This window comes from Lethenteron reissneri, chromosome 26 (assembly GCF_015708825.2).
Source record: "Lethenteron reissneri isolate LAM-NWPU_2019-01 chromosome 26, ASM1570882v1, whole genome shotgun sequence".
Lineage (NCBI taxonomy): Eukaryota > Metazoa > Chordata > Hyperoartia > Petromyzontiformes > Petromyzontidae > Lethenteron > Lethenteron reissneri.
The window spans coordinates 17,603,255-17,629,676 of NC_083804.1; the positions used below are offsets into that span (position 1 = coordinate 17,603,255).

A 26,422-nucleotide genomic window follows, 5' to 3' on the forward strand; every position below is an offset into this window, starting at 1 on the left:
GCCGCCCTCCCAAGACTCAATTTATCCACCACCTTGGATGGTACCAATTTCCGATCTTTGTCCAGGCGCCAGAGTAGACTGCTGCGAACACAATGTAGAGAGAGTTGATCTTGCCTCAATGCGGTCTCCTGCATTGTTTCTAACTACCGGAGTTTCATTCCAGAATGGGACCTTTTCGCCAGTATCAAAGTGTGAACAAATTACAGGTTTGACCTTTTCTTGCAATAAAACAGCTGTTAAGATGATAATTGGTTCTTTACCCTTCTATCTGGCAACAAAACTGACACCTTTTTGCAAGGAGTCATGTTTGCATAGACCGCAATACCTGCAGTCATAAATACAAACAAAAGACATAACTCTGATAATGTGCACTGTCCTTGAAGTTGATTGGTCCACACCCGAGACAGCTTTCCTTCGAGCCTAGTCTCATATGGGTTGGACCAGATGACGCCAAAAGGCGCACAACTCAAGGACAATGCACCATCAGAGTATGAGAGCTCGGGGCAAGCATCTACACTATGGGGACCTCATTTGCCAGTAAAAATATGATAATTGGTTCTTTACCCTTCTATCTGGCAACAAAACTGACACCTTTTTGCAAGGAGTCATGTTTGCATAGACCGCAATACCTGCAGTCATAAATACAAACAAAAGACATAACTCTGATAATGTGCACTGTCCTTGAAGTTGATTGGTCCACACCCGAGACAGCTTTCCTTCGAGCCTAGTCTCATATGGGTTGGACCAGATGACGCCAAAAGGCGCACAACTCAAGGACAATGCACCATCAGAGTATGAGAGCTCGGGGCAAGCATCTACACTATGGGGACCTCATTTGCCAGTAAAAATATGATAATTGGTTCTTTACCCTTCTATCTGGCAACAAAACTGACACCTTTTTGCAAGGAGTCATGTTTGCATAGACCGCAATACCTGCAGTCATAAATACAAACAAAAGACATAACTCTGATAATGTGCACTGTCCTTGAAGTTGATTGGTCCACACCCGAGACAGCTTTCCTTCGAGCCTAGTCTCATATGGGTTGGACCAGATGACGCCAAAAGGCGCACAACTCAAGGACAATGCACCATCAGAGTATGAGAGCTCGGGGCAAGCATCTACACTATGGGGACCTCATTTGCCAGTAAAAATATGATAATTGGTTCTTTACCCTTCTATCTGGCAACAAAACTGACACCTTTTTGCAAGGAGTCATGTTTGCATAGACCGCAATACCTGCAGTCATAAATACAAACAAAAGACATAACTCTGATAATGTGCACTGTCCTTGAAGTTGATTGGTCCACACCCGAGACAGCTTTCCTTCGAGCCTAGTCTCATATGGGTTGGACCAGATGACGCCAAAAGGCGCACAACTCAAGGACAATGCACCATCAGAGTATGAGAGCTCGGGGCAAGCATCTACACTATGGGGACCTCATTTGCCAGTAAAAATATGATAATTGGTTCTTTACCCTTCTATCTGGCAACAAAACTGACACCTTTTTGCAAGGAGTCATGTTTGCATAGACCGCAATACCTGCAGTCATAAATACAAACAAAAGACATAACTCTGATAATGTGCACTGTCCTTGAAGTTGATTGGTCCACACCCGAGACAGCTTTCCTTCGAGCCTAGTCTCATATGGGTTGGACCAGATGACGCCAAAAGGCGCACAACTCAAGGACAATGCACCATCAGAGTATGAGAGCTCGGGGCAAGCATCTACACTATGGGGACCTCATTTGCCAGTAAAAATATGATAATTGGTTCTTTACCCTTCTATCTGGCAACAAAACTGACACCTTTTTGCAAGGAGTCATGTTTGCATAGACCGCAATACCTGCAGTCATAAATACAAACAAAAGACATAACTCTGATAATGTGCACTGTCCTTGAAGTTGATTGGTCCACACCCGAGACAGCTTTCCTTCGAGCCTAGTCTCATATGGGTTGGACCAGATGACGCCAAAAGGCGCACAACTCAAGGACAATGCACCATCAGAGTATGAGAGCTCGGGGCAAGCATCTACACTATGGGGACCTCATTTGCCAGTAAAAATATGATAATTGGTCCTTTACCCTTCTATCTGGCAACAAAACTGACACCTTTTTGCAAGGAGTCATGTTTGCATAGACCGCAATACCTGCAGTCATAAATACAAACAAAAGACATAACTCTGATAATGTGCACTGTCCTTGAAGTTGATTGGTCCACACCCAAGACAGCTTTCCTTCGAGCCTAGTCTCATATGGGTTGGACCAGATGACGCCAAAAGGCGCACAACTCAAGGACAATGCACCATCAGAGTATGAGAGCTCGGGGCAAGCATCTACACTATGGGGACCTCATTTGCCAGTAAAAATATGATAATTGGTTCTTTACCCTTCTATCTGGCAACAAAACTGACACCTTTTTGCAAGGAGTCATGTTTGCATAGACCGCAATACCTGCAGTCATAAATACAAACAAAAGACATAACTCTGATAATGTGCACTGTCCTTGAAGTTGATTGGTCCACACCCGAGACAGCTTTCCTTCGAGCCTAGTCTCATATGGGTTGGACCAGATGCAGGTATTGCGGTCTATGCAAACATGACTCCTTGCAAAAAGGTGTCAGTTTTGTTGCCAGATAGAAGGGTAAAGAACCAATTATCATATTTTTACTGGCAAATGAGGTCCCCATAGTGTAGATGCTTGCCCCGAGCTCTCATACTCTGATGGTGCATTGTCCTTGAGTTGTGCGCCTTTTGGCGTCATCTGGTCCAACCCATATGAGACTAGGCTCGAAGGAAAGCTGTCTCGGGTGTGGACCAATCAACTTCAAGGACAGTGCACATTATCAGAGTTATGTCTTTTGTTTGTATTTATGACTGCAGGTATTGCGGTCTATGCAAACATGACTCCTTGCAAAAAGGTGTCAGTTTTGTTGCCAGATAGAAGGGTAAAGAACCAATTATCATATTTTTACTGGCAAATGAGGTCCCCATAGTGTAGATGCTTGCCCCGAGCTCTCATACTCTGATGGTGCATTGTCCTTGAGTTGTGCGCCTTTTGGTGTCATCTGGTCCAACCCATATGAGACTAGGCTCGAAGGAAAGCTGTCTCGGGTGTGGACCAATCAACTTCAAGGACAGTGCACATTATCAGAGTTATGTCTTTTGTTTGTATTTATGACTGCAGGTATTGCGGTCTATGCAAACATGACTCCTTGCAAAAAGGTGTCAGTTTTGTTGCCAGATAGAAGGGTAAAGAACCAATTATCATATTTTTACTGGCAAATGAGGTCCCCATAGTGTAGATGCTTGCCCCGAGCTCTCATACTCTGATGGTGCATTGTCCTTGAGTTGTGCGCCTTTTGGCGTCATCTGGTCCAACCCATATGAGACTAGGCTCGAAGGAAAGCTGTCTCGGGTGTGGACCAATCAACTTCAAGGACAGTGCACATTATCAGAGTTATGTCTTTTGTTTGTATTTATGACTGCAGGTATTGCGGTCTATGCAAACATGACTCCTTGCAAAAAGGTGTCAGTTTTGTTGCCAGATAGAAGGGTAAAGAACCAATTATCATATTTTTACTGGCAAATGAGGTCCCCATAGTGTAGATGCTTGCCCCGAGCTCTCATACTCTGATGGTGCATTGTCCTTGAGTTGTGCGCCTTTTGGTGTCATCTGGTCCAACCCATATGAGACTAGGCTCGAAGGAAAGCTGTCTCGGGTGTGGACCAATCAACTTCAAGGACAGTGCACATTATCAGAGTTATGTCTTTTGTTTGTATTTATGACTGCAGGTATTGCGGTCTATGCAAACATGACTCCTTGCAAAAAGGTGTCAGTTTTGTTGCCAGATAGAAGGGTAAAGAACCAATTATCATATTTTTACTGGCAAATGAGGTCCCCATAGTGTAGCTGTTAAGATGTTTAAAACACCAAATAGCAACCTTATTCAAGGATTCATATTCTTGGTTCTTTCTGTAAAGACACGTAGAAGGGAAATAATAAAACTACAACTTCATTATTTATTATTTCCCTTCTACGTGTCTTTACCGAAAGAACCAAGAATATGAATCCCTGCAGTCACGAAAGCTTTAAATCGAAACTTATTCAGGGAATCAAGTGTCGGGGGGGGGGGTCAGGGGGCGGGTGTTGGGGGGGGTCGGGGGAGGTGAGGGGGGCGGGTGTTGGGGGGGGTCAGGAGGGCGGGTGTCGAGGGGGGCGGGTGTCGAGGGGGGCGGGTGTCGGGGGGGGCGGGTGTTGGGGGGGTCAGGGGGGCGGGTGTTGGGGGGGAGTCGGGGGGGGTGAGGGGGGCGGGTGTCGGGGGGGGCGGGTGTCGGGGGGGGCGGGTGTTGGGGGGGTCAGGGGGGCGGGTGTTGGGGGGGTCAGGGGGGCGGGTGTTGGGGGGGAGTCGGGGGGGTGAGGTGGGCGGGTGTCGGGGGGGTCAGGGGGGCGGGTGAGGGGGCGGGTGAGGGGGGCGGGTGTCGGGGGGGGCGGGTGTCGGGGGGGTCAGGGGGGCGGGTGTTGAGGGGGGGGTCAGGGGGGCGGGTGAGGGGGCGGGTGAGGGGGGCGGGTGTCGGGGGGGTCAGGGGGGCGGGTGTTGAGGGGGGGGTCAGGGGGGCGGGTGAGGGGGCGGGTGAGGGGGGCGGGTGTCGGGGGGGTCAGGTGGGCGGGTGAGAGAGGGGGGGGGGTCAGCGGGGGGCGTTGCCAGCTGCCAGTGACGTCACGCGGCACACGTCGCGCGACATGGCGCCCGCCCAGGTGAGCCAACTTCTCCCTCCTCGCGTCGCTTCTCGCTTTCACGGCGCGGCCGCGTCTCCCCGCGCTCCTTCCCGGCTCTGCCGCCCGACTCCCCTGTCCGCCTTTCCTCGGCGTCTCCCCGTCGCCTCTCCCTGCCTACCCGCCCGCCCGCCCGTCTCGCCGCCTCAGCGCTCCGTGCGGACGCGGCGGCGCGGCACCCAATGGCGCGAGGCCACACTTCGATCGCCGCCTCCGAGAGCCGCCGCCCCGATTGGCTGGCTGCGGCACGTGGTCGGCGCGCTGCGGCACGTGGTCGGCGCTGGGCCAATGAGCGGCGCGCTTGTTCGCCTGCCGTCGCCTCCGTGGAGTGGAAGTTTCGTGCCGAGGCCTCGAGCAGCGGCAGTCGCTCACGAGCAGCAGCGGCGGCGGCGGTCGCGTTAGCGGCACACCCCGGGGTTGGTTTGGCGCCGAGACGTTGAGTGAGGCGCGTTCCTGTCGGCGCGATGCAGGATACGATTGTGAGTAATAGGCAGGCGCGCGTGGTGGTGGTGGTGGTGGTGAGCGGTGGCGCAGCGGTTAGCGCACTGCGCTACGAACCGGGCGACCCGGGGGGGGTTCGATTACCGCTCACGGCCAACAGCGCCGGTGACGATTGTCTGAACCGGTCCCGCGCCTCCACTAGTTCGACTCGGCCTCAAATGAGTACCTGGCGCGGTGTGTAAACATCGCCACTAGGGGAGACAAAGGCGGCCGGGCGTGGTGCTGGCCACCCACCCCCTCGTGTGCCACAGTGCCGGTAGCCTTCATCGGTGCTGCTGCTCGCTAACAGCACTTGCCCCTACAGCCTGTTAGAGGCTACACGGGGTGGGGGGTGTCTTTGTCTTTGTTGGTATAGGACGACGCTCCTCTGGCGTCCCCCGTTCACGGTCACGTCGCTCGCAGTTAAATGTCCCCATCGGCACTTCCGTGTCCCACTTCCCACTTTCTCGAACGAGACCCCCTCTGCTTGCCAGCCCCGTCCTAAAGCGCCGCCTCGTACAATGTCCCATCGTCCAGGGACAAGCCGCCACCCACCCCGACATTGGCCAACGTTCACCGAGTGTGGGGTCGCGTTCGTGTTCTAAGTGCGTCTCCAAGGAGGGGGTGGGGGGGGTTGTGACTGATTTAGGTTGAGTGGCGCAATGCGATGGCAGCTTCATTGCGATTCCAGGCCACTGGAGTTGTGGCTCTTCCCAACCTCCACGACACACCTGGCACGCACCCCCCCCCCCCCCCCCCACGGTGTCAGTCTGGTCTGGCAGCTTCCCCTACGGCCCTCACGACGTGCGGAGGCTTTCATCACTGTGGAGTGGTTGACTAGGGGCCGCGTATTGTCGTAATGATTACTCTGCTCAAACACGTACGCCGTTCACAAGATGTAGTCCTCTCACGCACAGAAATGGTTGTGCAAAATGGACAGAAAAGCTGTTGTCCGGTACGGTATTTAGACGCGGGCGGTGGGTTTAGGATGATGTTATTGGCAGGTAAGCTAGAAGTGCGTTGTCTGAATAATCCGTGTTCTTGTTCTTGGTTCTTTCGGTAAAGTCACGTAGAAGGGAAATAATAAAATAATAAAACATAAAACAATACAAATTTGCACGACGTTTCGACTGCAACACAAGCAATCACTGGAATAAGGTGCGAAGAAAATGTTCTTGCTGTGGATTTCACACCTGATGGTGACTTTACCGAAAAAACCAAGAATATGAATCCCTGTAGTCACGAAAGCTTTAAATAAAAAAAATCCGTGTTCTGTGTAACCCGAACATGGGATGTCCCGGGCCCCTCCTTGCCACGTGTCATACGTGACACAGTGTAAACCCCGAGATGAGTGCAGCATGTGCGGTTGGTGACACGATTATGTTCTCTCTCCATCCCTGTCACCGACTATGGGTGATCGGCAAACGTTGCTTTTGTGTTCTCTTAAATTTATCCCAAGAGCCCATTCCGCTGCGTGTGATGTCGCGCTACGATGGATCGCGTACGCGATGCCGTGCCTGTGGTTGAGTTGTATGAATTATTAATGGTATAAACTAACACGAACTATCTTAACGTACGTAGGCGTATATCGCACCTTATTACAGTGCGCTTTATAACAATGTGAGAAGTGTGCATGCGATGTGTGTGAGCTCAAGAGTGAAGTTATTACAAGTCGTGTTAGCTATGAAGGTCGTGGTTTAGATTCCGACTCCTGCTGTATATTTGGAGTCTGCGTTTTTCTCTCACCCCGTGGTCGTGCGGGTTTGTCTTCGGGTCCTCCAGTTTTCCCCTCCGCATTTAGAATCAACATCGTGCGTTTCGAGTATTTGGTTGCTATACATTTCCACGTAATAAAGCACTTCGTTGAGCTATCATTTGCGACCAGGTCGCTTCTGAAACAGAGCTATATAGTTCAGTGGGCCTTACCTGGTAAAACATAAAAAAAATAGTTTATGGTGTCAGGAGGACGGACGGGAGTGGTTAAGGGAGGGGTTGCGGTCGGCCAAGTTGTAGATGCAGGGCTTGGGCAAGGAGTAGCAGTCACAGGATGGGTAAGGGAGATGAGATTTGTTTTTAAATGGAGGAACGGAAAGCATGTTAGCGAGGATGATTGCTTTATGTGGCAGTGAGTGTGGCAGCGAAGGGGAGCAAGGAACGCACGCGGTTACTGGGAGCAGCAGGGCGAGAGAGTTTCTCAGTTGATGTATTTGCAGCAGCTGCGTCGCGAAGTTACTAAGTCATGTACTGTCATTCTTTGGGGTGATTTTAATGTGTCAATGGCGAGAACACCCCATCACAACAGAAATATTAGGCCGAAAAATAAATGGATTAAACAACGCACCAAGATGTATACTATGTGTACACACGTTCTCGGCCTTGTGCAGACCACTGTCTCCAGATAACTGCACGAATTGACATGTTTATTAACTCTTTACAGGCCATTAAGTCATATTTAGGAAATCCTATTGAAGTAAAAAAAATCTAAATTAATGATTTTGTTAAATATTGTGTGGTTCTCGACTGCAATGTAATTTTGCTTGTGCTTAACTCGAACTGTTGTGTATTGGCTTTCAGAAAATGTGTTTGTGGCAGCTTGTGATAGCTCTCTTAATAAATGGAGCAAGCACCTTCTATGTACCTGGAGTCGCACCAATGGATTATGCCAAGAACCAGTATGTGGAAATAAAGGTAAATATATATTTGATTAAACAGACGTACACGTGGCACTATTCATTGTTAAAAGCTACAGGATACTAAAGTCAACACAGGAAGTTTGAGCTGGCATTTCACGGCAGTTAGCGTCCTGTCGTTCATGAAATATTTGTTACATTAAACCTTTATGTACAATGATGTTTTCATGTCTTATCAATACCCACTTCCAATTCTTCGTAAATGTGTCCAACTATTGGTCAACTTCTGTTTTGGAAATTATGTACATTCTCTTGTACGGTGGTCCTACTTTCAACGTTGAAACATTCTGTTGTTACGCTGCCATGTTCAAGGATATATATAGCCTTGAAATTAGATCCATAGGAAGGTAGTGTTACTTGTTGTAATGAATTTAAATCAAAGCCAAAACGCAGTGTCCCACTCGAACAAGCAATGGGGCCTCACTCATCTCTATTGCTGGTTCTGAGCCAGTGATAAAAAAAAATCCACAATACCATGATGGGTGCCGGTCTCTCCATAGAACAATCACTGTTAATTTGCTTTCAAATTGGTATTTATGTTATCAACTCTAGGGGGTACTGATAAGCTGAGTCTCAAGCACTCAAAGCACTACTAGTCCACCTGGCCAGATAGTGTTGAGTATAATTTGACAGACAATAAAATGTAATTTGTTATTTCGTACTATCAGTACTTATCTACGTTTTAATTCCTGAATCAAAGGCAGATATTACACTTTCCTCTGGCAGCGTCAATACAGTACAATGTATTTTCATGAACTAAATTGTGCTTTCAAATTTGATAATTGCAGGATGTTTTGATGGTAAACATGCGGCGTCTGTACTTGACCAAGTTTGTTAATTATTGTCTTCACAGGCTGTAAAAATGACAAGTTCTCACACCCAGTTGCCCTATGAATACTATTCACTTCCTTTCTGCAAGCCACAGAAAATATTGTATAAAACTGAAAACTTGGGTAAGTTATACAGTTTTATCAAATGATTTTCCTTTTTTATTATTGAAGTTTACTTATTATAAAGCCGCATACTCAATGACAGACTAAATGTGTAATCCTGTTCATTGGTCTGATATACAATGTTGAGAATTTACTGGATGTTATGTGCATATGACGATTTCGTACTTGTCTAAAGAAGAGTTTGTGTGTTCTTTCTCTCCTTGCCGACATAAAAAAACGTTCCATTTCTTGCTTATATTTTTGTAAAATATGTTTTAATATATGCAAATAAGTTCGGAGGATTCAGCTGCGTACCAAGGTTATGGGGCGACCAATGTCGAGATGTTATCTGCCTTTCCTGATTATGCAGGAACTCGTGGGTTCAATCTCGACCCTGAAGCCTATATATTTGGAGTTTGCATGTTCTCCCCGTGGTGGAGTACATTTTTGCCTGGGTCCTCTGGTTTTTCCCTCCACATTTAGAAACATGCACTTTGAGTATTTGGCTGTTATAAGTTTCCACATGATAAGCCACTTATTTGAACTATAATTTGTGGCCAGATCACTTCTGAATAAGAGTAATATAGCTCAGTCGACCTTACCTGGTAAAATAAAAAGAATAGTTTAATGGTCAAATTAAATATTGACGAAGTGTTTCAAAATATACTTGAAAGGGTTCTTTACAAGTGTATTGCAGTTTTACTTTTTGCCTCATTAAATGTTCAACCATGTGTGTGATAAATCAATTTGGAAACTGTTCATGTACCTTATGACCTCCCAGAGAAATATTTTCCAGCATGCATGACGAATGGCAAACTCATGATAGTTTTAGATACAGATTTGAGTCTTGTCAACATCTTGTGGCCTATATATTCTTGGTTCTTTCGGTAAAGTCACGTAGAAGGGAAACAATCAAATAATAAAAATAGAAAACAAAATTCTCATGCCGTTTCGACTGTAACACAAGCAATCATTATTTTATTGTTTCCCTTCTACGTGACTTTACCGAAAGGACCAAGAATATGAATCCCTGCAGTCACGAAAGCTTTAAATCGAAATCTTGTGGTCTGTTAAACACTGATCGGTAGCCTAGTGTTTTAGGCAAGAGCTATCAAACACTGTGGAGCTCACACTGTCTTTGCGAATCTTGAATAATAAGTAACCAAATTAACAAGCACTTTGTCTGTTTTTCTGGTAGGTGAGGTGCTTCGTGGAGACCGGATTGTTAACACACCTTATGAAGTGCGCATGACTGAAAAGAAGGATTGCAAGGTCTTGTGTGATATGCCAAATGTTCCGGTTAAATTAACTGTGGAGCAGAGCAAGCTCATTGCCGAACGCATCAAAGAAGAATACTATGTACACTTGTAAGTTAAACCTTGTCGATGTGTATCTTGGTTATTTTTATAATTAACGTGTAACATGAGGTACCCGTGCACTAATTATACCGTGCTGTATTCAACTGTTTTTTGTGAGCTAATCACAATGTAAAGTGGGAATTTAGTGAAATGTCACATTTAGTTGAACATGTATCTCTTTTTGTAATTACCCAAAGTGGTTTACTTTCTGTTTACTCTTGGTTCCTGAACATGGAGATTACACGTTGTGCTTCCTTTCATGCTGGATCGGGACAATTCTGTCCTTTATTCTTCAACTAAGTAATATTTGTCGAGGTATTCACTCAAATGTGGACAGCCAAAGATTTGCAGTATTATTCTTATAAATCCCATGCACAGAATTGAATTATTTACATAACGTGAACTTACATTTTTATGCACAGAATTGCGGACAACCTGCCTGTTGCAACAATCCTTTCTTTTGCTGAAAAAAGTGGTGATGCTGAAAAGCCAGAACAGTTTGAGCATGGATACAGACTTGGCTTCATGGACAGACAGAAGGTACGACTTATTCTTTGGGTCTTTCAGGTAAAGTCACGTAGATAGGTTCAAAGAAAATAACAAAAAACTACGACGTTTCGATCACAACACAAGCGGTCGTTATCAGGATGATCGAAACGTCGAAACACTGAAATCAAACATTTTATCAGAACATATGTTTATCAGTCTTTAATAGACCCTGTTGTCGATTTATTCACTCTACTGAGACCATAAAAAGGTCATTATTGACCGTTGATTTGAGTGTTGGGCACACGATGCTGCTCTAGACCCATCAGGTAAAGATGAGGCCCGGCCTGATGATATCGGTGTTGCCCTTAAGTAAGTTGCAGACTCTCCATCAGAAGTTGCCTTGGCTTCAGCAGCTGCTTTCCCATTCGAATGTGTGGCATGAGTCATAATATTTTGATGCCACCGTCCGCCAAGAAATTATTCTAGAAATTAACCGAGGAACCGTCCGACCAAGTCTCGGGCACGAGTCAAAACACGGAACTAATTGTCATCAGGCTTGGTGCTTTACGGCAACAGACTGTGAAGCTTCATGTTCAGCTGCTCATAACATTCGTCTTTCGACTGCATCAACATCACGAGAAATGATTTTGACGCACCCCGCAAGATTTTCTGACCGGTGTTGAAAATCGCGGGAAATTAAATAATTACAAAAAAATTGCTTTTTATATTCAGTGCACCAGTGTAACTGCCAATACGTTCATACAGACTGTAGTAGTGCAATGTAAAATAGTGACCGTGTGCAAATAGATGTGGAGGCAATGAACCTGTATTAAAGTGTTGAATTAATGTTCAAACCCCAAGCATAATTTTAATTCCTAATCCATAAAATGTTGGTACAGAAAACTATTGACTGGCATCAATTACAACTTGATGCTTGTGTATAAGTATAATCAATGTAATAAAACATATGCACAATTTTAACGTAGACATTTTCTTACTTTACGACCATTTTTTTATTTCAAATTTCTGTGCATTCCCCAACTATCTTTGCGTGTTACTTACATGATGGTATCGGTGGAGAAAACGTTATATATTCTTTATTTCAACGATCATTTTTGATTCTGTCAAAGGTGTACCTTCACAATCACCTGAACCTGATTCTGAGCTACCACAAAGAGACTGAGGATGCCAAGTACAAAGTGGTGCGATTTGAAGTCATCCCACAAAGCATCAAATTTGAAGGTACGTAAGGTGCTTGCGGGATTGATAATGAATTGCTCACATTATTTTGATCTGCACGTTCACAGCATTGTGGATTAGAAACCTTTATTTCTGAACTTTTCAAAGAGCAACCCATTGTGTTCATGTCATAAAACAGCCTCCAGAGAATGGTAAAAATTCTGACGTCACTTCTATATGTCTTGCCAATCCAACAACACATGGCAACCCTTCATACTTTACAGAATTTATCTAAACTTTTTTTTTTTCCCAAGACCTGATCTAGAATATGCCGAGTTGGGCAAATGTATTATGCTAGTCTTCGTGCAAGTTGTTGGTGGCCAGATTAAAATGATCAACCAAATCCATTCAGTAATATGGTTCTCATTCTTGGTGTGAGTTCAATGCTCTGATGGACATGATGCCTCTGAACTGTTGAGACACCCCTACAGGACATCTGTGAAGAAGGGCTTCATTGGTCATCGGATTTCTCCAGGAATAATAAATATAGATTCTACGATTCTGAAGAATGAAGCTACTTCTTGTTTATCATCCATTTATCTGTAAATTGACAAAGATCCACGATGTTAACAACAGAAACCCCAACTATCTGAGGATATGTTTAGAAATATAATGTATTTCTTGTAATAGGGTTATGTTTATGTAAAAAATAAATCCTGTTTGAAAATAGGTAAAGTATTTTTCCATATTGATTGACATTTTCTTGTGCATGATAATATTGCTTTATATATGGTGGGACCACACAATGGCATTAGTATGCTTGGGATGCAATTTCTGGAGTGAAAAAAAGAACCCACTGTCATCTTGCAGCCCTGAATGCAGATGACAAAGGAGATTGCCAGAGTCCAGCAATATCAGGTGTAGAAGCTCAAGAGATTGATCCCAGCAAGGAAAACAATGTCCTCTTCTCTTACTCGGTCAAGTGGAAGGTTTGTTAACGCACGCTTGGACCATGGCGTCTTTATTTTCATTAACATTCAAAGTTGCCCTTTCTCAAACTTATATCTTCTGTAAACTCAGGTTTTCGCATACATTGTAATGAATAAACTAGCGTTGTTCATCAATGATCGATTTTCGTTTTTTATTCATCGATAATTTATGTAGTTAATACAGGAGTATCTAAATTTTATGTCACCTGTGATGATGGGGACTCCCTTAAAATCAGCCGTGCTATATAGATGGCTAAGACTTACATTTCAGCATGTTATAACCTTTGGTACACTGATTTTTAGTGTTGAGATGTTGCCAAAACTGCCACTTTCTCAATGTAAACTGTAATTTGTGATCAATAAAATTGGTAACCAGCACACAATTAAATAGTATTTAAAAATTGTAATCTCAGAACAAGCTTCTGAATTGGCTTCCATAAATGTTATATTCGGATAAGGCAAACCTCCCTTATCTCAAAGCACCTGCCCAGAAATTCTATGGGGCATAACTTTCTACGTAAAAAAATAACAATCTGCATTTATTCATCTCGGTATTATAATACAGTGTAAGTTGCATTTGATCAATATAATTGTTAACCAGCACACAATTAAATAGTATTTAAAAATTGTAATCTCAGAACAAGCTTCTGAATTGGCTTACATAAATGTCATATTCGGATAAGGCAAACCTCCCTTATCTCAAAGCACCTGCCTAGAAATTCTATGGGGCTTAACTTTCTATGTGAAAAAATAACAATCTGCATTTATTCATCTCAGATTTATAAACAGGTGCAAGTTGCATTTGTTGAGTTAACTGTTTTGCAGGAGAGTACAGTGAAATGGGCATCCCGATGGGACACTTATCTGACCATGAGCGATGTGCAAATCCACTGGTTCTCCATTGTCAACTCTGTGGTCGTCGTCTTCTTCCTCTCTGGTTCGTCAAAACCAAAACATGGGGTTGCTTGTCTCTCGCTTTGTTTGCTGCCACTTTTGTGCTCGTGCTAATTTTTTTACGTGAGCTGTACACATTACAAATAATTGCACTCGAATCGTAACGATGTGTGTAATGCTTTGATTCGTTCTTCTAAGCCGATGTTCAACTTTTGAGGTAATTAAATATGTTATTCAATGTATTACCAAGGGAATTTGCATATTTCTGAATTCATAACTCAACAACCAAGCAGCCCGAGCCAACTGGCCGCTTGGCCCCACCCCATGCGGCCACGCTTCTTGTGGCACATGGCCATACACCACCAGCATCTTTGTTGTGGTGTTGCACAATTATAATGTAATCCTCTTAAAGCAGGATTATTGGAAATGATTTAACATTGACTCCCACCGACCGAGTGAGCCTTCTGGGACTGGTTATGAAATTAATTCCGTATCATGGTCGGTTAAACATCTCTGCTACGTGAAGGCTTCACTTTCCCATAGAAGAAATGTTTGCAAGCAATGCAGACATAAGTGTGAGTGTCAGAGGAAAGGTCAAGGTCATAAACATTTACACTTTTGTCATAATGCCTTTATTTTTGAAAAAGAGAAGAAATAGGTTGTGATCCACAAAGGTACAAGATGATATGTTTTGTGTTGCATCCAGGTTACCTCGTTGCTTTATGCAGTTTTATATATATAAAAAAAGATTTAGAGATTTGTACAAATATTCTGTTGATTCACAAAGCAGCCTTTTTATTTTACAGGCATCCTCAGCATGATAATCATCAGAACTCTACGACGTGACATTGCAAACTACAACCGGGAAGATGACATTGTACGTAAAAACAGAACTGGATAAATGTGGTGTTTACTCAACTTATATTTGAAAGCCACTGAGCTATGTGCTTTTAAATCTAGATTTAAAACTGAATTCTTCAGAACTGATTTTTGTGTTCAGTGTGTTTTCCTTCCCCCTGCACCTCCGATTAGCACGTTTGGCTATTATGGTGCAAAAGTTGTGCAACATACATCCATACAAATGTTACCTTTAGGCTAATGCACCGAACAAAGCAGGGGAAATTCAACAACAAACGAGAACGTACAAGTGACACAAAATATAATTGATTTTTAAATCGAATTGTGATCCTGAATTTGAAAATTCATTGAATTATGTGGGGAGTGAATGGTAATATGACTAGTTGCTATGCAAAACTGTGTCTTCTAGTTTCACTCAATGGAAACACCACTTCTGTGAAATGGAAACTTTAAGGCTTCCATATCTGAGCTCTGGGACCTTCAGCAGTGGCACAATTTCTGCCATTCCAGATCAGTGGATGTTTCTATAACCCCTAGCCTCCAATCCATGACCTCTACCAGCTCACTCTCGACTTCTTTATTTTAAACACCTAAGACATAATTTAAAATTTCTTGCATGGTCTTGCATGATTGTGTTCATAAAATATACCTATGCAATTATTTCAATCCTTAGGAGACCATTATTTTAAAGAATATACATTATATACAATATATGAAATGGCACTTTTTATACAAGTACGATCATATCCCCTGCAACAGTAGTTCTCAACCGGTGGTACACAGACCCCTAATGGGGGACTTGGCAATGTCCCAGGGGGGGATATGTGAGGTGATTTATAAATGTGTGAAATTATATTGTCACATGAGTCATCGGTGAATAATCATGTATGACTCTGCTCAAATACAATTTAAATTCACATGGTAATCTAGAAAGATACAAAATAACTTTCCAAACTTTGTTCGTAACAATTTGGTTTACCAGAGTAACGAGCGAGCGTGAATAAATTACGCGATGCATGCAGAGCGTCTGTTGAATTTTGTTTTATTTTCTTGCAGTTATGAGCTAGTTAGGATACCTCAAAATAGACAATTAGTTAAAATATGAATGTGAATTTATTTCCCAGAGTTACGTTGGGTCAGGTAAAGGGAGTTACTTGGTTGAAACAATATTCAGCAAGGGCTGCAGTAGCCAAAGTTCTAGAACCCTGCTCTACACCATGCAGAATGTGAACATTAAATACTCGTTTTTGGGATACATTTACTTACATATTTGCCATTCTAACACTTGTGCCTCAATAGCAATAAGGGGCTGGGTTTGATTCCCGACTCGGGCACCTTTCTGGGTGGAGGTTTTATGTTCTCTCCCTCTGTTCTGCATGAGCTTCCTAAAGGTCCTCTGGTGTCCTCCCATAGCTAAAAAGTTAAACCACTACAATGTAACCTGGTATTGGCCAAACCTCAAAAGTAATCAATTGGGATGACATCAACTTTGCACCATACTGCGAACACCTGGCAGCATCCTCCTGCAAAAACGTATTGAGACTCGGTGAGGTTTTTTTTGGTAAACAATCATAAATTACTCCACCGGTATTACACACCGCAACCATTGCCCGTTACTGGCAGCGTAATGCCCATTTGCTGCAGGTCAGGTGCTGAGTCACCATGTGCTGTACAGCGACGGCTGCCACTGGGAGCCGCTCCAATGTTTGAGGTTACCTGTGTGATGTAAGTCGCCTTTTGCGCGTAAAGCACTTTGAGGTGCCCCGGCGTGAAAGCACTCGTATGAAAAACAATTATTAACGTGTCCCCGCATAGTGTGGGGGAGGCCCTCATCCAGCAGTGGATTCACAAAGGGCTGTACATGTGAATGTACGTCGTTGATAAAATAAAATGAAACGTATTACAGGATTAATAACTCGCCATGGCCGTTGTCCGTTACAGGAGGACACTATGGAGGAGTCTGGCTGGAAGCTTGTGCATGGAGATGTCTTCAGGCCTCCACAGTACCCGATGCTACTCTCTTCACTTCTGGGTTCTGGCATCCAACTGTTTCTCATGGTCTTAATCGTCATCAGTAAGTTAAAAGCGATCCAATCGGCATGATAAAGCAATAGGTATAAAAAAAAATCACAGCAATTATGAAACTACTCTCGTTATTTTGTGCCTCCCCCATAACAAATATCACGCAATTTTTTTCGTCTCATCAGTCGTGGCAGGTCTGGGCATGCTGTCTCCTTCAAGTCGCGGTGCACTTATGACCACCTCTTGTTTTCTCTTCATGTTCATGGGGTGAGTGCTTGTAATCCGAAGAGTGTACCGTAGTTGCTGTACATGGCCATGATTGGGATCCTGAGAGATGTGTACAGTTTTTTCCTTGGTGTGATTTTTGGGACAATATTTACTCTTGTTGGCATACCATGAAAATAATCATTCAGAGGGATTCTAAACTAAAGGTCTGAAAAAACATTGTGACCCGCAATTGTATATATACTTACCTGGCGTGAAGTGGATTTAATGAAACTACAGAAAATCCCTTGGTAACCAGTCAAATACACTATTTTCAATGGGTATATTTGTAGCTTCTAACAGCTAAGCTGTTGTGCTTATCTTTCACTTTGCAGACTATTTGGAGGATACTTTTCAGGCCGACTGTATCGCACGTTGAAAGGACAGCGTTGGAAAAAGGGTGCTTTCTGGGTGAAGTCCATGTTTGTTGATGATAATATGTTAACTTTAATTGAAACTGTAATTTTTCATAATTATTTTTTGTTTAGCTTACCTTTGCAGTCTTAATCGTAATATTTTAGCACTCTGTAAGAAATCTTCCCTTTATCTCATAAAACACCTATGTCACGCGTTAAGTATGACTTCTACGTTTGCAGACGACCACGATATACCCTGCAGTCGTGTTTGGAGTCTGCTTCATTCTCAACTTCTTCATCTGGGGAAAGCACTCGTCCGGTGCGGTAAGAAAACATTGTTACTGTTCAGGGAAATGTAACCTTTTCTTCATTTGTCAAATGGTTTGCTGCTCGCATTACAGAAAAAACCTTGCACCATTCTGAAAATAAATCAATCAATCTGTATTTTATGTTCCAATATCACCCTCAATAAAGTAGGCATCAGTGCAGAATGCAACAGAAAGGGAACGGTACAGGGGGGGGGCATAGAGCAAGAGAAATGAAAAAAGAAACCCATCGCGACCTCGGCGGCTAACACCGACTGAGCAAAGTAAATTGCAACTGAGCGCAAATAAGATGCAACCTTGCGCAACGAATAGCATAAGAGAGGTAAGTAGTAAATATAAGTGTACTTCGGACACGTAGAGGGCCAGTTATACATACGTATGAAAGGCAGCATGGTTTATGCACGATTGACTATATTTACTACTTCCATGAGAAAGCAACTGTGAATAAATGTGTCTTGCACATACCACGGAATTGAGAGACACTCGGCATTTTTGGGACGTCCGCTGGCTGGGTGTTCCAGATTTTTGTGAAGGTCCTCGAGAGAAGGCTTTGTCCCCCCCAGCTTTGAGTGAAAAATCCTGGGCTGTGCAAGTCTTGCCGTTCCCACGGAACGGAATTATTGTATGTGCCTGAGGATTGGAGGGAGATACAGTTTTTCAGGGAGATGGGCCAAGCCAATGCAGTGCTTTGTAGCAGAAACCTTGAATTGGATGCGGAAATGGTCTGGTGGTAGCCAGTGCAGGCTGCTGAGGGTTGGCGTAATGTGTTCAAAATGGATCACCCGTCGAATCATCCGAGCAGCTGCATTCTGCACTCACTCGAGCCTCCGCACCAATCCAAGTGGTACCTCTGCACCAGTCCTAGTGGTACCTCTGCATGGAGGGCGTTCGCATAATCCAGTCATGTTGAGACAGGCATAAACTCATGATTCCAAGTCTGGGGTGGAGAGCAGCGGGCGCAATCCTCGGGAGTGTTTGGAGGCGGTAATAACCTGCTCTGACCTCGCTGCGACCTGCGAGCGCATAGTCAGGCTCTGATCGAACAGCACGCCTCGGTTGTGTACTTCGGACACGTAGAGGGCCAGTTATACATACGTATGAAAGGCAGCATGGTTTATGCACGATTGACTATCATTTAACATCATTGACATTGAACATTGCATTTAAATAGGCAATGCAGTGGCATTCTCCCCATGTGCAAGTGTAAATGATTAGTTAAACAGTTATTTTTTGGAAACATTTGCAAGTATCGATACATTCCTTTTCTCTTTAATAGATGGAAATCGAATGTTGTATTTTACATACGTTCACGAGTGAACATTGGCCTTTGCGGTACTTCAGATATTCACGGTGTCTTTTTATGCAATACTATTTGCGTAACCACATCTTAAGACGATGTTACATCGAGCCCAAGACATGCACTTTGCTCTTGCGCAGCTAGTTAGAAAATACGGCTCTTGGAACTGGGCTCAACTGAATGAACTTATACAAGTTGGACTGCTATCAATGAACATTACATTATTTGGTATACAGATGATTAATTTAAATTAACATACGGAGACAATTAAGTGTTTGAACGTACTGCAAACATTCCAAAAGTCGTTAAATATTGAAAAATATTATGTGAAAGTTATATCATGGAACGTAATACACTCAGCTGTGTTGCTCACTTAGAGTAATGTACTTAGTAATAGGTTTTTACCCTTTCAACTGGTACAAAACTGACACCTTTATACAAGGCATCATGTTTGCAATAACCACAACACAAGCCTTACTTTTATTAATTAAATTTTTACCGACGTGACTTTACCGAAAAAACCTAAGAATATGAATCCTTGCAGTCACGAAAGCTTCAAATCTAGAAACAACACAAGCAGTCAAAATGCAAACAAAAAGAAACAACTCTGATAATGATATGCACTGTCCTTGAAGTTGATTGGTCCACACCCGAGACAGCTTTTCTTAGAGCCTAGTCTCCATTGGTGTTGGACCAGATGACGCCAAAAGGCGTACAACTCAAAAACAGCGCACTATCAGAGTATTTAGAGGTCAGGGTAAGAATTTACGTTATGAGACTTCATTTACCAGTGGCAAAATATAGTAATAGGTTTTTACCCTTTCAACTGGTACAGAAACTGACACCTTTATACAAGGCATCATGTTTGCAATAACCACAACACAAGCAGTCAAAATGCAAACAAAAACTGCTTGTGTTGTGGTTATTGCAAACATGATGCCTTGTATAAAGGTGTCAGTTTTGTACCAGTTGAAAGGGTAAAAACCTATTACTATATTTTGCCACTGTTAAATGAGGTCTCATAGAGTAATGTACTTGTTTCATTCATTAAAAAAGTTGTATCATTGCTAACAGCGTACGTGTGCATAAAATGATTTGCTTCAGGCACATCTGAGATGACTTCAGTTATCATTGTTTCTGACCGTGAGACAGGTTCCATTCAGCACCATGGTGGCCCTGCTGTGCATGTGGTTTGGAATATCAATGCCACTCGTCTTTCTTGGCTACTACTTTGGCTTCCGCAAGAAGGGCTATGAGAATCCCGTCCGAACAAACCAGATCCCTCGACAGATACCAGAGCAGCGCTGGTACATGAATAAGTTCATTGGGTAAGTAGTGACATTTCACTTTTCACTAGACATGTTTTGTTGCATTATTTTAATGCATCCCTAAGAATGTACATGTGCAAAGAATTTAATTTAATACATTGATATAGTTATTTTTATATAAACGTGTGTATATATACACAATTGGATGAAATGGCAGTTTTACACTAGAAGAATCTTAGCCCATACACCATGCAAAGCGAAACATGGAATACTCAAGTAGAACATAAAATGTGCTTATTTAATTGCCGTCACGTGTTTTTTACATGGTTCATTCACCTCGGTGTTGATGAGCGGTGTAGGCCTGTATTGAAGTTTTTCACTTCCAATGGTGGCTGCTATGTGACAAAAGCGTGTTGTGCGTTCCCACTGGCATTCCCAAGCCGTGCCGTGCAGTTCGTGGAATGGCTTTGGTCCTGTCTCGTGGTCTCGGCCCTTCAACTCTGTCCACTCCCCACCCCTCCAACCCCCTCCTCCATGGCCAGGATGATTTAAAACTGATTTCTTTAGAACGAATGTTCGTGTTTAGTTTGTTGTCCTTTCCCCACACCTCAGATTAGCACAGTTGGCGTTGTACGGTGTGAAAGAGGGTCAACGTATATTACAATTGTAATTAAGTAAAAATGTTGATTTTATTTGAGGTAACTTTCTCTGTCTAAATTCGATAGATTTATTTAACTTGTTTCCTAATTAAACAAAATACGACACTGAAGTTTACGTATGGGAGAGACACCAGTAATAGTGAGAGACTCGGGCTTGCTTGGGTAAAGAAACAATTGTTAAAAAAAATAATCATGTTTTAAAGCTGCATGTTGCTGGGGGTTAACTGCGAAAGGTTGAAACAGTGTTGTAAACTGTTACTTATTTAACTGTCTATTGTGATACAAAAATATAGACGAGGAAGCCCAGAAAGTAATTCCCCGCTCTATTTTCTCTGCCGAAATGTATCGAGGAAAAGTGAAATTTACCCATAGAGTTAGCAGATTTATTGGTTATGTGCATATTACTTGTCCATATAATCCCCTTCCATCTCAAAGGCTTCATGCCATCGAGGAACAAGAACATGTGTGTGTATTCCTTGTCAGTGGGGCATTACTTTCTGTGTGAACCTATATTCAAAAGCATTGATTCCTACTGCTAATTTGTTATATTGTTTGAGATTAAATTATTCATAATCACACGTTAATAAATCCAAGTTCATTCATTTTTCCTTGTCGTTAACAACATTCTTGAGCTATTTGATGACAACTTTTTTTGCCTGCCGGCACTAAATAATAAAATGATGTATGGTGATGTGGCATTACATACAAAAAAAAACACTCTGCTAGTCTGATTGTTGACGTTGTTTTCTATTTTCTTTACAGAATTCTCATGGCTGGAATATTGCCATTTGGTGCGGTTTTCATTGAGCTGTTCTTCATTTTCAGTGTAGGTATCTTTTGAAAACTAAAATAATAATTATACAGAAACGGCCTGAACTAAATTTCGATTTAAAGCTTTCGTGACTGCAGGGATTCATCTTCTTGGTTCTTTCGGTAAAGTCACGTAGTAGGGAAGTAATAAAATAATAAAAATAAAACATAATAAAACAATTCTCACGACGTTTCGGCCACAACGCAAGCAGCCGTCCTCAGGTGAAGAACATGTCTGTCGATAAGACAGAGTCTGAATGACACGTCCTAGGCTTGGGGCGTCTATTTAAGCTGGGAGGGAGGAGGAAGAGCACCTTGACAAAAGAATTTGCATATGAAGATGAATTTAGCATATTTATGGAAAATGCAGGAATTAGAATAGTGCTAATTGTGAAATGCGTGGGAGGTGGGCGGGGGGTCTCTCGGTGATGTTCACACGCTCTGCAGCAGCAATACCAGAGCACAGGCAGTTCACTTGGAGCACGTTGGCAGCTGCCGCGAGACCATGCGTAGCTTAATTTTTTAAATCCTTTATATTAAGTTCGCTTGCTTGCTTGCTTGCGTGCTTGCGTGCTTGCTTGCTTATGACCGTGCAAATCTTTCGGTCGTTTTTTAACCCACTTCCCGTGATCCAATCGAGCTGACATTTTGCACACAGACTCGTGCAAGACAATTCATGTTCGTGAAATTTTTTTTCCAAAATTTTACACTGTTTAGGGAAAAGAAATTAAATATTTAATTACCAATTGCTTAATACTGGCAGACAATCATCTGACCCATAGGTGGCAGCCATCTCAAGCCACAGGACGAGAGGACTCTAGCCGCCACGCATATAAAGGATTTATAGTGAAAAACTTTGTTTTTACGGGTTATACTTATTTAAAGTTAAGCTCCACACCACACAGCCGAATTAATCAAATAACAAAAGGCTGTCCAGTGCACTGATGGGAGAGATTGATTTACGTCGCAAATGTTACATTTGTATTGATTTAACATTTCTGTTTCTGCCTTGCATACAAACGTTCATGCTAAATTTAAGTAATGTCGTAACGCTTAATGTTTATCTCTAAATAAATAACTGGCATCCGTCTGACATGTCCAACAGAGCCAGGCGCCTCGTAGCTATCAGGCTGAGCAGAACCCTTGCTGTGCGCGTACATTCTCTCTTCCCAGCCGTTCCGGCACCATCAATCTCTGATGATGTCACTCTAGCGCATATTTTCCCTTCCTTGCATTTCTCCAGTTGACATCGTATGTCCTCCATTCTTTTTTACACTGCTTGTGGGAATGTTTTATTGTACACGTTGATGGGCTGCAATGTAGTGTTTGTGTAACAGCATTGAGGAAGGATTCTAGTGCAGCTGTTGTTTAAACGATATTCTTTTTTTTTAACAGGCCATTTGGGAGAATCAGTTCTACTACCTCTTTGGATTCCTGTTCCTTGTGTTCGTCATCCTGGTGATCTCCTGCTCCCAGATCAGCATCGTCATGGTGTACTTTCAACTGTGTGCCGAGGTAGGCTGGTTTATATTGACCCGATAAATACCTCAACCAAAGAAAGTGCCCGTGTCATGTGCTAGTATGATGATACCCATGTAGCATGCATGTTGTTTTGTTTATTTATCAGAAACATTTGGAGATAATTTTTACACAAATTTCAAACTTGTTATTGTACTTTTATTCTTGTTTTTTTCTTGTAATCGTCGATTTTGTGAAGGTTGCATGTTTATAAATTACCATATTATAGTCACTGTGCTATATTGTTGATTTACAGTATAATAATCTGTTGGTTATTACAACATGGTGGCTTATTACCTTTGAGGTTATAAACAGTTCAGCAATGAAAAGTAATCTGTGAGAAAGACATAATAACTTAATATTATCAACAGGAACTACTGTATCAAAAAATCATTCATATCTTGACAATTGCTGAAACGGGTTGGTTTTGCTGAGGGCATACTCGCCTGCTTCGTCTCCGTGGCTGGTGATGAGGCGATTAGCACCACGTTGCTTTCGAGATGGGCGTCGCAAGCCTTGCAGATGTAATGATTCTCAGTGGTATGATTGAGGTGTAAGGTCACAGCATGAAATGCAATCTCCCCTTTCCATATTAGAGTTCCATTGGTTGGACAAGTTTTTTCTTGAAACACTTTGAGGTGCATCAGACTAGGGGATCACCAGCTCAGTGGTTTGAGCATTGGTGTAGTATCCCGTCAATAAATATCTATGATTACTGCGACTGCTGACAGTGATAATTAACACACTATTAGGCATCTTTGTGAATCTGATGTTGAAGGGTGATGGGGAAAGCGAGATCGCTCTGCGTGTGAGGTCTCCCGCAAAGTGCACTTAATGGTGCATCTTGGCACTGAAAAGTAAAGTCAACCACAACAGTGCGGGCGGCTATTTGCAGCTGCAGGGCAATAATCTGCAACATCGTAGGGATCCATAAATAATTGGATGAGTTGTAGATATGCGCTGCTTCCCGTGATGGGATTTGCGGATGGGAATTCTGCATGGTAGTTTAGCAGAATTTGGAAAATGCATAAATATTCTCTAAACTGGAGTTGTGTCTAGCGCTTTATTAGCATGAAAGTGTTTTTTCGGTAATTTTTTGAAGGCATACACAGATTAATTAAAAATATTTTTGAATTTCTTATATGTACACTTTCAAACATTTCAATATCGCCATGCAACAGTCTAACTTCCTGGTGGCTTTTTGTCGGATTTCTCGCGTGTGTGGTCTCCTATTCTGGTGTTTGTGCCCTCGGTGTTAATGCATTCGTACGATGTGTGTTCAGGATTACAGATGGTGGTGGAGGACATTCATTGTGTCGGGAGGATCTGCCTTCTACGTTCTAATGTATGCCGTCTTCTACTTTTTCAATAAGGTAACCCCAGTTTTTCTGTGCTACAGTTGTAACTTGCGATACAGCGACGACAATTATGCATTCCCGCATGTGCATCTTTGATCACAAAATTCAATTCAAAAGTAACTTTCAAATAGTCCCTCGATAATATTTGGGTACAGCATCATCTTCCATGTGTAATAAACCTTCTTGAGACGGCTTCGGAATCAGTCCTTTTATTTCCACTTCCACAAATACACCTTACACACACACTCTCCGTTGCTGGCAGACAACGGAGAGAGGGCAGACTTCACACCAAGTCCCCACCGCGCACGTGGCACCCAGAGCCCCCGTACGCGCGTGACTCCTGCTCTTGTCGTTCCCCAGTCTGCTCTCGATCGTTCTCTCTCACTCTCTCTTAATCCCTTCGTCACGTGGTACCCCCCAGCCAATCCTCCATAGACAGCATTGACCGTTCTCGATGGTTCCCTGTCAATCCCGGGACCACGCCTCTGATCCGGCTCCCCATTAGCTGGGGCCCCGAATGGCCAGGCCATTCACCCCTGCTAACATGCCGTGATCACGCAGAGGCCATGCTCTCTGGCTCATCCCTTATTGGCTACAAAGCAGGACCGGCAAGCCAATCCCCACGTGAACCCTCTATGGCTGTTATTACACATGTGCTGAATGTTGTTCAATATGCCGAGTCAACTCCAGTTAGTATTCCAAAATATATTTTAATTGTTGCAGTTTAAATTCCCGTACAAATTAATAATCGCTAAAATCCATACATTTCCAATACTCAACTAAACTTAGAAGCGTTCATTACATCAGCATTGAAATGCAAAAAAAAACGACATTAATTATTGAAAAATGTAATGCTTATTAGCATGTTTTATAGTATATTTTAACATCATTAGCAATTTATTATTAATATAAATCTTTGTTCTATTCAATGGACAGTATTTTGATACCAGGTTTCATCACACTGGCATGATGACAACTCCTATATCGCCGTAATATAGCAAGCCATGACTGATTGGCATTCACTAATACGTGAAAGGCCAGAGGATAACAGTGCTCACAGTATGTAGTCCAATTTCTGATTTGAAATGTATGAACATTTTATTTGAATAGTAATATTACTTGTACATTTTTATTTGAATACAGATTTGCGTAGGTATAGTTACGCTGGTGTGTACATGCTTATTTTTCATGATAAATCTATATTTATGAAAATGTATTTTAAACGAAATCTCTGCTTTTGCAGTTGGAGATTGTGGAGTTTATTCCGTCGCTCCTGTACTTTGGCTACACTGGACTGATGATCGTCACCTTCTGGCTGCTCACCGGAACGATCGGCTTCATCGCTGCGTACATATTCATTCGTAAAATCTACGCGGCCGTCAAGATAGACTAGTCACATGCGGCGAGGGAGTCTCGGGGTGTGGTGTGAGGGGTGTGGGGCTGGAGAGGCACAAATTATTGGCGTTGGCATTTCCACTAAACATGTCAATAAAAATGTCTGTTGACATCCGTGTGCGGTCCAACAAATGATTTGTGTACATTTTAATATGGTGGAGACAATATCATGTACATAGTTGATGATAACCTTGGCTAGTTGTTGATGTATTGTGGGTTTTAGCCTTTTCTCGGTTTTCAAAGAATATGTAAAAAAAATCTATTCTTTTAACCATTTAATTGATTTGTTGAAGTCACATTGCTTTTCATGTTGCATTTAGGGTTATTGAAGGTCAATTTTCGTTTGCATTTAAGTGGTAATGCTTTTTGTCTTTCCATGGTAAATTCCTGTGTGATTCAAAGTGGAACGGTCTTGGGATAATTTTTTTCTGATATGAGTACTTTACAGTTAAAGTTGTATGCACAAATGTATGAAAAAATTAACATAAATACTTTGAGAAAATA

The 26,422-nt window shown here is 42.7% G+C and overlaps 1 protein-coding gene across 2 annotated transcripts; it reads left to right on the forward strand.

Moving 5' to 3' along the window:
- Positions 1-4,697: 4,697 nt before the first annotated feature.
- TM9SF4 (transmembrane 9 superfamily member 4) lies at positions 4,698-26,422 on the forward strand. Of its 2 annotated transcripts, none has more exons than XM_061560317.1 (18): positions 4,698-4,758; positions 7,831-7,944; positions 8,800-8,899; positions 10,077-10,245; positions 10,659-10,776; positions 11,856-11,967; positions 12,775-12,893; positions 13,719-13,830; positions 14,594-14,664; positions 16,587-16,719; positions 16,853-16,934; positions 17,267-17,342; positions 17,528-17,611; positions 20,063-20,238; positions 21,600-21,663; positions 23,043-23,162; positions 24,449-24,538; positions 25,767-26,422. In XM_061560317.1, the coding sequence occupies exons 1-18, from the start codon at positions 4,744-4,746 to the stop codon at positions 25,914-25,916; spliced, it is 1,905 nt and encodes a 634-aa protein (XP_061416301.1). In that variant the 5' UTR covers positions 4,698-4,743; the 3' UTR covers positions 25,917-26,422. The 2 variants fall into 2 exon arrangements, with proteins under 2 accessions (XP_061416301.1, XP_061416300.1); XM_061560316.1 differs by lacking the exon at positions 4,698-4,758 and adding an exon at positions 5,071-5,255.

Coding starts and splice junctions, on each gene's coding strand:
- TM9SF4 (XM_061560317.1), top strand. Junction 16,720..16,852: donor CATGGTCTTAATCGTCATCA/GTAAGTTAAAAG, acceptor TCGTCTCATCAG/TCGTGGCAGGTCTGGGCATG. Junction 24,539..25,766: donor TCTTCTACTTTTTCAATAAG/GTAACCCCAGTT, acceptor CTGCTTTTGCAG/TTGGAGATTGTGGAGTTTAT.